The 10,051-nt window shown below is 40.0% G+C and overlaps 1 protein-coding gene across 3 annotated transcripts; it reads right to left on the bottom strand.

Moving 5' to 3' along the window:
* Positions 1–258: 258 nt before the first annotated feature.
* LOC112994704 (natural killer cells antigen CD94-like) lies at positions 259–8,654 on the bottom strand. 3 transcript variants are annotated; one of them, XM_064518667.1, is made up of 8 exons: positions 8,463–8,577; positions 7,176–7,342; positions 5,845–5,943; positions 4,152–4,247; positions 3,695–3,849; positions 1,817–1,935; positions 1,315–1,471; positions 259–1,170 (listed from the first exon to the last, which is right to left on the bottom strand). In XM_064518667.1, exons 2-7 carry the CDS (start codon positions 7,192–7,194, stop codon positions 1,351–1,353), a joined length of 609 nt encoding a protein of 202 aa, XP_064374737.1. In that variant the 5' UTR covers positions 7,195–7,342; positions 8,463–8,577; the 3' UTR covers positions 259–1,170; positions 1,315–1,350. The 3 variants fall into 3 exon arrangements, with proteins under 3 accessions (XP_064374737.1, XP_025975015.1, XP_025975014.1); XM_026119230.2 differs by lacking the exon at positions 7,176–7,342 and having other exon boundaries at positions 1,321–1,471; positions 8,463–8,654; XM_026119229.2 differs by lacking the exon at positions 7,176–7,342 and having other exon boundaries at positions 8,463–8,653.
* Between the last annotated feature and the right edge of the window lie 1,397 nt (positions 8,655–10,051).

The raw sequence follows: 10,051 nt of genomic DNA, 5'->3' as shown, positions 1-10,051 counted from the left end.
TTCAAGCTTAATGGATTGAAATATTTGAAGAGATGAAACACTCTAATTTACATTCACACACGCCCTTCCTACTGCAATAGTGAAGAATTCTAGATAGTTCTGCTAAGTAATTGTGCTGTTAAATAAAGCCTTGATTCTACTGAGTATTGTGAATCTATTCAGTTAACAAATATCTTTCAGTGCACGAAGGAAGTTTTTTGCTAAGGAACTGCTTCACTCTGAGATAATTTTCAAAGGAAATAATGAATACCACAGACATACAGAGTATTATTTTTAATTTATTTTAAGGAAAGACATGTTTTCAAGCATCAAGGCTTATACACATAAATACAAGGAACATATCTACAAGGACAGTATGCATGCACATCACAAAATGGGTGTCTATTGCCACATACAAAATTGCAAAGAATCCATGCAATGAAACTCCACCCAAAAATCTGGAGGTATGATTTTGTTCTAGGAAGTTTCTTTCTTTTCTTTTTGTTTTTTAATGACATCTACATTATTTGCACATGCAGCACCATATGTACCTTGGACTCCAGAGATCCCAGACAACGTCAATACAACCCAGGAACATAAGTAAGATATGGTAATAGATTCTGTGTTAGCTTGAGCAATTGCTGAGTGGAGCTCTGAATTTAGCACATTATTGCTATCCTCACTTTGCTTTGTGTAGCAATGGAAGTTATGATAGTACTGGAGTTAATCAGGTAATATTTTAATCCAGCCATGACATTCAACTCTACTTTTCACACAGATACCTTCCAGGGTTTCTCTGTACTCTTCTGACAAATGTTCTTTTGTTTCTATAAGTTCTTGTGTTCTTTCTGTATGCCCATACCTAGAACAGGGGGATAGCCGGAAGAATTATTTAGGAAAGAGGACATGACTAGGCAAACTGGCCTAAAAGAGGTGGACTGTATTTAGTATGTGCAGTGAGTAATCTGGTGAGTAAAATCGTAAAGGATGAAGTGGGACTGGTTTCTGACTGTGGCGGGTGTTAATGTAAAACACTGAGAAAAGGAGAAATTCTCACTGAAGCTCAAGAATTATCTTCCTAGAGATCTGTGAGACTATAGTTGTCTCCCCAGAGAGTCACTCGAGAATTGTTGCTTCACTGTAGCTAATTCTTCCAAGCTGCTTCTTAGGCTTGTGTTTCTTATTGTGAACCTAAGAGGGAAGATGGAGACAAAGAGGAGGTTTTAGTCTCTAATGACACATCCATTTCAATGAACATTTTGAGAAAGCTGCAAAGTAAACAAATAAAACTAAACATATATTTAAAACTTTTAACTGCTAAAGATTATATCTCACACTGACAGAGTCTGTGTCCTTTCTTGAAATACTTCTTCAGGTGAAATGAACAGTCGCTTTCTCACAGATCCAGAATTGCTTCATTGAACAGGAGTTACTGGTGTAAATTATCTGTCCATATAAGGAAGCACAGAAGATGTGTTCATATAACACAACCCTGGAAAATTAAAAGATACAACTTAATGATGTCCCAATGACATCATGTACTCTGAATTTAGGCCCTTTGTAATCAAAATGCTTTACCAATGAAACCTAGAGTCATTTACCCCTTGGAGCTATTTTATTTGTGCTAGGTGGTCCCTTATGTGCCTGTGATCCAGCTGTACTTTGCCACCTGTTGTTCCTTATACAGCACAGGAATTAGCAGCTGTCTAAAAGATACTATGACCTCAATCATAGCACAGGTAGCAAACATGGAAAAGTAAGCAGAATCATAAGTTTTATATGTTTTACTGGGGCCTATGGGATAAAACCACACTGGTCCTCAGTTACCAAGGCTTACCAAGTTGTGACTTCTCTCACAAGAGCTGTCCCATCCTCCCAGTACCAGCCATTCCTTTCAGAGATATATGATAATCCAATCCAGTAAAACTGCGGATCCCGTGGCAGAGAGACCTGTAGCTATGAGAAAATCATCACAATGATATTTAAAAATAAAACCCAGGTGTCTGTATCTCACAGCTGTGAAGGTTCAGCAACTAATGGAGGCAACTTGTAGAGAGTAGCCTATTGTCCATGCACGTGACAGTGATGACTGCTCTGATTATAGGATCATTCAAATGACGTTGCTTATTGAATGTCACAAGACAAATGTACTCCGGATCTACAAAAAAACTTTGGAGAGAGATTTATCTGGTCTACCTGTAGGTGTCTACATTTTGGTACATACATGGGAGCACTGCTTAAGCCCCACTTAGAGTTTGTGGACATCTGGCCAACAGAGCCCGTAGAGTCTGGAGTTTGATCACATCACCTACTGGCAATGCTGCTGAATAGTGAGCTGAATTGCTCCGGGGACTGACTTGGCTAGATTCCCATTGTCTGTAACAGAGCCTAAGCACCTCTGAAGTTGCTGACCACTTATACTGTGGATGCCCAAAGCTGAGTGAGATGAATCGCACCCTAGACAGCAGATTCAATTGCCTAAACATAGGCCTCTAGCACCATTTGAGATGCTCTGAGCTACCTGAGGCCTTCACGTATGTCTGGCAGACAAGAGCCAGGACCTATGGGAGAGCTGTGCCTTTCTGAAGCATTATTTGGAGGTCAAAAAAGGACACTCTAGGGCATCTCAGATGGCACTAGTCACGTATGCTTAGGCATCTGAACAATTCCCAGATATTTAAATGTAACCAAAGAGATCTTCACCCATTCAGATCTTCTATACATTCTGCTACTGCTTAGTAGCGTATTCAGAGATTCACACAAAATCTAAAACCCACAGGGTACTTAAACTGGTCTGGTCTCAGTGTACCTGCAGCTGCATATACCCAGCATGGAAGAATAAGCTATTACCCAGACATCTGGAATCAAACCATCCAGGGGTTTATACAGCATATTACAATCATCTCTTGAATTTGATATTGAAGGTGTGGTGTTCAGGTGTTGCTCAACAGTGCAAACTAGGATCCTGGTCTCAGGATGTTGTTATATATCCTGTGTATCTGTATGGAAAGTCAGTAATAAACCACTTCTCCACTTTCTCTCTTGTACCTGCCCATCTGATTTTCACTTTAAAAAATCCAAAGAACTAGCCTTTATGCCTTAAAATGAGAGATAATTGAGTACCCCTTTCTGAAACTAACTCCATTTGGTAAAATAGAGGTATTTTCAGGAATGTTTGTTTCCTTTTAAAGTTTTTGTGTAGCAAAAGGCAAATAAGGATGTCTGAGTTTTGTATATAAGCTTAATAGCTGTTGAAAAGGAGATTCCCAGGTATGTCTGTACAAAAAGGGAAAATATGTCTTTGCCAGCAAATCATAGATTATCATTAGTCTTAAAAAAAAATTAATAAGATAATTTAAAATTATTAGTTCCAAAAACCTTAATAAGTCGTCATAACATAACTGTCTGCTGTCTACCCTTTGTGCCATCATGAACAGCAGTTTATGAAGGCTATAACACAAGGTCAGAAAACAACCTTTGGCAGTCACTTGCCACTGCAGTCAGCATCTCCCAGGACCATGGTGAATGTGGTGCTCTCTAAATCTAGTGATCCAATATAAAAGCTAGGAACTTAGATGCTAGATTTGATGCTAGGAATCCTCAGTGAGAAAACTTGGGAAGAGAGGTAAGGCAAATATGCATTTCAGGTACTAAGTGTCTCCTCAGTGCTAATACTTGCAATTTATTGTTTCAAGACAAGCTGTTAAAACCGTACCATCTTTGTTCTGTCTTTTAGCACAAGCAGAGTGGAATTTCTCAAGGAACAGAACTCCTGGCTTTGCTCCCATGTTTTCTTCTGTTTTGAAATGTAGAAACAGTTGTCAGCTCCACTGTTTTGCCAGTTTGCTGGACAGAGAGCACATTTTGTTTCTAGAAATCAGAGAGACATTATTATGCAGATCAGCAAGGAATATAAGGGCTTTAGCTACTAGTTTGACTGAGAAAAGAAGATTAAGAGTAGCCATGAATCAGCTGAGATCTTCACAGGCCTGTGAGAAACAAGTCCCTGAATCACAGTTTGAGTGTTAGTGTACACATATCCACATCTTGAATACCACCACAGTTAAAAACAGGCAACAACTGATCAGACTTTTTCCCCATGGCTTTACAGTCTCTGTCAATGGGCTCTGAAGATGGGATGATTTGAGTTTATTTGCATAAACCATATTTACCATTAGTCTTATTGCTTTCCTTCCCTTCAAAACACAACATTTTCCTCATTTCTTGTAGCTTCTTTCCTTCCTCAGAATCCTTGGAAACCTGAAAAACTGAAACAAATGCTTAAAAACAAAAATGCTTATCAAAGTTCTTTTTCTTTTTAATAAATTTAAATTGTAGCTTTCAGGGTTCTTTAAATTTCTGTCTGCCTTATTTGCATGTCCAACACTGTGTGTACATCATCTGCATTTGGTTTTCTAAAAGGAACATCATGAAGAAGATAGATGGCTTTGGCAGGGGCAAATTAACTAGAATTAACCCTATCATCGTTGCCTGTCCTAATTCTGGAAATGGTGGAGAAGTGGAACAGCTGGTGGGTAGCCATCAGGGCTGCATTTATTCCTGCCATATAAGATGTCCAAACTAATCACATTCATGTTCTTGTGGCATATATGGATCTTTGTATTTGGGGGTGGTCAAAATCAGTTAATCAAAACTGGCTTTCAAAGAGACATTTGATTTTTGACCAGGTAGGATTTCTTACTGCAGTCTTCTTTCAATGCATGTGTCAGAAGGAGGGAAGGAGGGAAGGAAGGAAGGAGGAAGGAAGAAAGGAAACAATTCAGTCAAACACCAATTAATTGCAACTGGACTTTATAGCTGCCTACAACTGCTTAAAGGGCAGTTACAAAGATGAGGGAGCCAAACGCCTCTGAATTAGCAGCAGATGGTATAACAATGGGTGACAGCCACAGAGTGGGTTTGGGATATTCGGGTTGGACACTAGGAAAAGTTCCCCACTAGGAGGGTAGTGCAGCACTGGAAAAGGTCACCTAGGGCAGTAGTGGCGTCTACATCCCTGGAGATATCCACAACTCATCTAGACAAGGCTACAGGTGATTTTTATCTAGGGTCAGTGGCAGTCTCATTTTGCATGGGGTTGTGGTAGTGGTGTGAGGGATGTTGGATGAGAAGCCTGCAGAGCTGGCTTTGAGCTAACATTTCCGAGATGCTATGGATCTCCACCTGGTGTTCTTTCTGGTCGTTTGCAATTACTTCCGCCCTTCTCCATTCCCGAAAAAGAATAGGGACTCTTGTTATCTCTGCTTCCAGATGTAAAGTGGAATGATCTTCAACATACCAATTTTTAATTTGAAATGTTTCTAAGGAAAACATGCTGTAACAGATGGGAAAATGCACAAAGTACTATGATTTGATGCCAAGATTTCCCTCACTGTAGAAAAGGTTACAATCCAAGAAAAAGACCATATGTTGATGATGAAACATGCTAGTATCAGTCACAGTGGGGCACTGTTGGTCATGTAGCGTAGTTAACAAGTTGGCGCTCGTATACTTCTAACAGTGAAACAGGAATGTTTGAGAAATGTAATAGAGCTTTTCACTTCTCAGTTACTCCTGTAAGTGCAGCTTAAGTTGCTGGTAGGTGAATATTGTTACAATTGGTAGTTTATCTGATGCTGAATGTGGAATGGACTAGAGGCTGTAAATACAGATATAAGGGATCCAGAGTGACTCAGGCTGATGCACAATGAAAGGGGGTATTGCTTGTAGGAGGGCTGCACTGTTTGTATTCTTCCTGTATTATTTCCATAGGTATTTGCAGGGTCAGTCTGCAGGGGAAGATAAAGCAGCCATACTGCTGGAACTCACTGATATAAAATGAACTCAGAAGATCACAGTACTTACACAAGGCCAGCAGGGTTACTAGTCCCATTAGCAGCACCAGACACAAAGCAAGGAAAATGAAGGCCACTGGTCGCCATATGGAAGCTGAGGCAGAGACTCCTAGGACAAACAAAAAAAACCTGTTCAGCAATAAAGAGCACCACTCCTCACAATGCAGTGATATTAACTCCTCTTTGGCATCACCAGTCCACCTTTATCACATTCTGCAGAGCCTCTTTTTTTCTTTATTGAGAAGAGTTTGTTATCATTGTTCTGAATCTCCTGGAGGTTTTTTAGGGTAGAAGAAATATCAGTTTATCCACTGAGAATATTTATCAGCCGAGGCTCTGGTGTTTTAGAATCATCCCTCTGTTCATGAGACAGGCAACCAGATTAGATTTTGAAGTTCCCACATTCCTGGAAATAACAAAATAAAATTGAAGATTTCTCAGCCTCAAAGGGGAAAAATTGCTATCTAGTGTCAGAACACTCTTGACCATATATAAAATTAATTATTGACTCTGTGATTGGCATTTGTAAATGTTTACAGTGTTTGAACATTAAACTCTTCATCTTTCTTCAGGTTCCTTCTTCAAATTTCCATTGTCGTCCAATGTCTTATCAGGAATATAGTTCTCCAAAATTTCACAGCTGTCTATACCTAGTTAAAATATTTTCTTTCTTTTTTTTTCTTTTTTTCTTTTGTGGAGCAGTACTCTGCTGTAATTTCTGTAAAAGTATTTCTGTAATACTCTCTTATAGCTATCCTCCACTGTTCAGGTCAACTGAATATTATTATAGGCATCAAGTACTATTATACTATTACCTGAGTCAAGTGCCTCAGAGCAAACACCTCCAGAGGCCAAACCTTTTGTAAGGTACAAAGAATCACCCAGCAGAGGTGCCCCAGATTGCTCCAGACGGACTGGGCAGCTAAAACTTACATAACCAGAGTTAAGGGTGATGCCCCTAGCCCTTGTCACTTAAGGTAATTGCAAGGGAGTGCAAATGACACCACGCTGGGGAGTAATGATTTGATGTGCTGGAGCCTAAGACTGCCATGTAAAGGGACCGAAATATCTTAGGAATGAGCTGTAAGGGCAACAGAGCTCAAGAACAAAAAAATGCTAAGTCCTGCACTTGGAACAGTACGATTCCATACAGCAATACAAGTGAGGGCTGACTGACTAGAACTTCAGCGTCTTGATGGAGAAGTTGAACATGAGCCACCAGTGTGCCCTTGTGACAGTGAAGTCTAAGCAACACTGGGCTGCACTGGCAAGAGCATAGCCAGCAAGTTGAGAGGCTTGATTCCATTCTACTTGACAGTCATGAAAACACATCTGGAGTACCAGGTCCAATGCTGGGCATCCCAGTTGAAGAGAGATGTCAGCTAACTTGAGAGAGTCCAGCAGAGGGTCACTAAGGTGGCTGGGGCCTGGAGAGAGAGGCTGAAGGACCTGGGTTTGTTTAACCAGGGCAAGAGGAGGTTGAGGATCTATTTTCAGTCTTCCACTACCTAAAAGGAAATTATAGAGAAGATGGGACCAGACTCTTCTCAGAGACACACAGCAACAGGACACAATGTGACAGTCACAAGTTACATCCAGGGAACTTCTGGTAAGACATGGAATAGGTGAGGAGAAAAGAAATCTTTCTGCTGAGAGTGGTTCAGCACTGGAATGAGTGTCCAGAGAGGCTGTGGGTTCTCCATCCCCGGAGATTTCCAAAACTCACGTGGATAAAGTCCTGAACAACTGGATGATACTTTGAAGCTATCTCTTTTGAGAAAAAGTTTGGAATAGATTAACTCTAGAGGTCCCTTTCAACTTAAATTTTTCTGAGTTAATGAGTCTATCTACTTTGCCTGATCTCTGTGTATATCAAGAAACCATTCAAGAATTTCCCCAGAATACCACACTTTTTCTATCTGGGAGACTCTACTCTTAGGGTCTCAGTCTGTAATACTTCACCCTTGGTTTTCTGGCTGCTGCTTCTCAACAGCTTCCCTATCCTCCTTTTTGAGCCATCATTCTTCCTGGATAGCCCTAGATCTTTTTCAAACAACACCAGAGTGATGTGTTTGTCTACTTTAACCAAGCTGTGAATAGCAACAGTGGATACTTATTTCACACATAAGCAACCTGCTAAATTTCTGAGCAGCAGCAACAGTACTCAAGTCATCATTTTATAAGCTTAAGCATTCCACAGGCACAATCCAACACATTAGTTAACAGTCCATTTAAAGAAAAGCTTTGAGTATAAACAAATAAAAATATACTTCTGACAGAGTTTGAAGTCACTATTATGACTCATAACCAAGGCAGCTTTCTATTCACCACGGTTGAGCAAACAGCTTCAATTTCCAAGGCAAACAATATCAGATAAAATTATAGTACTTTTCTCTCCATTGCCTTACTGTTACTAAAGAGTCTGACCAAAATAATAAAATCCATATCAAAGGCAGTGTTTATCATAACCTATAATGCACAAGATTCCATTATGATCATTCCCACCACTGTTTCTATAAACATTTATGTAAGAATATATTATAAAGTTTAGAAGGATTCTAGATCAATCAACATGAGCATGCAAATCAAAGTTAAGTCCCAATTTAGATAAAGAAGTTAAGTACTTACTGTGTACTGTAACAAAACTGGCTGGAGTATTAAATGCAGAACATTTGTTGTTACTTGAATATCTATGTGTAATAACTGAAGTTGAAGGTTGCAAATTTAAAGTGGTGTAGCCTTCTTCATCCTGCATCTATGCTTTGTTACACCTCTTTCATGAGATAGCAGTATTTTGGTAGTAAGGGCACACTGCAGCAAGACCAATGCGGAGGCAGTGAGAATGGTTGACATTTCAGTGCTTCTAGTGAAACCACAAAGGAAGCTGTCTCTGTGCTGATTACTGTATCATAGTAATATTTTAAAAGCATTTTTAGGAGTTAAAGTGGTAGTGTGAGGGATGGACATTTGCTTGAATGTGAAGACCAGGGAATCTTGATTCCTGGCTGGAACCTAAGGCTGTTTCATTTATACCCACCTGATCTGATTATAAATATAGAGCAAACATTAGGCTTTTCTACTTCCTTAAAGTAAGATGCTCTAGAAATATTTGTTATTTTGAGTTAACGTATGAAAGATATCTATTCAAGGGTCAAGACAAAATGCAACACCACAGGTGCACTGAAAACAATGGGATGCATCTCCATACACTATTATGAAAGAAATGAAAAATGACATTATTTTACAAAAATTCACTGAAATAAATGCTACAAATACCATTACCTCTATTTCAAGCCATGCTCCTCTATCTTCCTCAGTGCAGTTTTTTGTCTGTGAGTTAGTTAGGAAGATGTAGGGAGAGGACTGTTTGTGGAAAATCCGCATCTCTCTGAATCTGGTAATATAATCAAATAGGATCTATAAGGCATGTAGCAAGTGTAGAGGATCAGAGTATTTGATTAGTGAAGAAAGACTGACAGGGCTGTCTATCCAGTTTAGCACTGAGTTCTGTGGAATCAAAATAGATGGTATTTGTTTTCATAGGTAATGAAGGTTTGTACTCACAGCAAGTGAGGAAAATAGGCAAGTAGGAAGTCTGTCAGTTTATATTTATGTCCTATGAAGTCAATGCTGTAGGGTATTTCAGAAGGAAAAGGCTTTGTTCCTCCCTGAAAAGAGTGGACCAATGTTTGGGCAAAGAAGTCCTTTCGGGACCAGGTATTTCTTTTCTTGGGAGTGGGGGATTGTCAGGTAGGATGAGGTCGAAAGAAACCCTTGGGCAGGAAAGGGGGTGAAGGGATAGGGTACCGAGACAAGAAAGAAAGAAAGGAAGGTTCAAAGTGAGGAGGGTGAGGAGAAAAGCTGAGCTGAAAGGATGATGAGACCAGGAATTTGGCAGGATTCACATGGTTACTCAACCTGCATCAGAGAAAGACCAGGCAACACTGAAGATCCCTCTGCTGTTGCACAAATGCTCATGGGCAGACACTACAGTTCAGACACGGCTTATCTATCCTCACTTTCCAGCTCTTGCTGTTTGAAGTGCCTTGCTCCAATGCTGAACTGTAGTTCTTAAAAGCCTTAAAATAGTGGCTGACACTCCTTAACAGAGCATTTGCCCAGACATGATGAGTCATGGCATGGTGAGGCAGAGGGAAAGCAAGAGAAGAATTTCCCTGGTAGCTGCTCCTCTTCCCATGCGTAGAGTTCAGAGCCTC

The sequence above is a fragment of the Dromaius novaehollandiae genome, chromosome 1 (assembly GCF_036370855.1).
Source record: "Dromaius novaehollandiae isolate bDroNov1 chromosome 1, bDroNov1.hap1, whole genome shotgun sequence".
NCBI classification, from domain to species: domain Eukaryota; kingdom Metazoa; phylum Chordata; class Aves; order Casuariiformes; family Dromaiidae; genus Dromaius; species Dromaius novaehollandiae.
This window is presented reverse-complemented; position numbering and strand designations above follow the sequence as displayed.

What these genes read in the sequence shown, in the direction of transcription:
- LOC112994704 (XM_026119230.2), bottom strand. Translation starts at nt 8,589, where the DNA reads ATGCAGGATGAAGAAGGCTACACCACTTTAAATTTGCAACCTTCAACT. An exon ending in CAGTTTTGTTACAGTACACA is followed by an intron (nt 5,944 to 8,462) that starts GTAAGTACTTAA and finishes TGTTTGTCCTAG; the next exon opens with GAGTCTCTGCCTCAGCTTCC. An exon ending in TAAAAGACAGAACAAAGATG is followed by an intron (nt 1,936 to 3,694) that starts GTACGGTTTTAA and finishes ATTTTCTCATAG; the next exon opens with CTACAGGTCTCTCTGCCACG.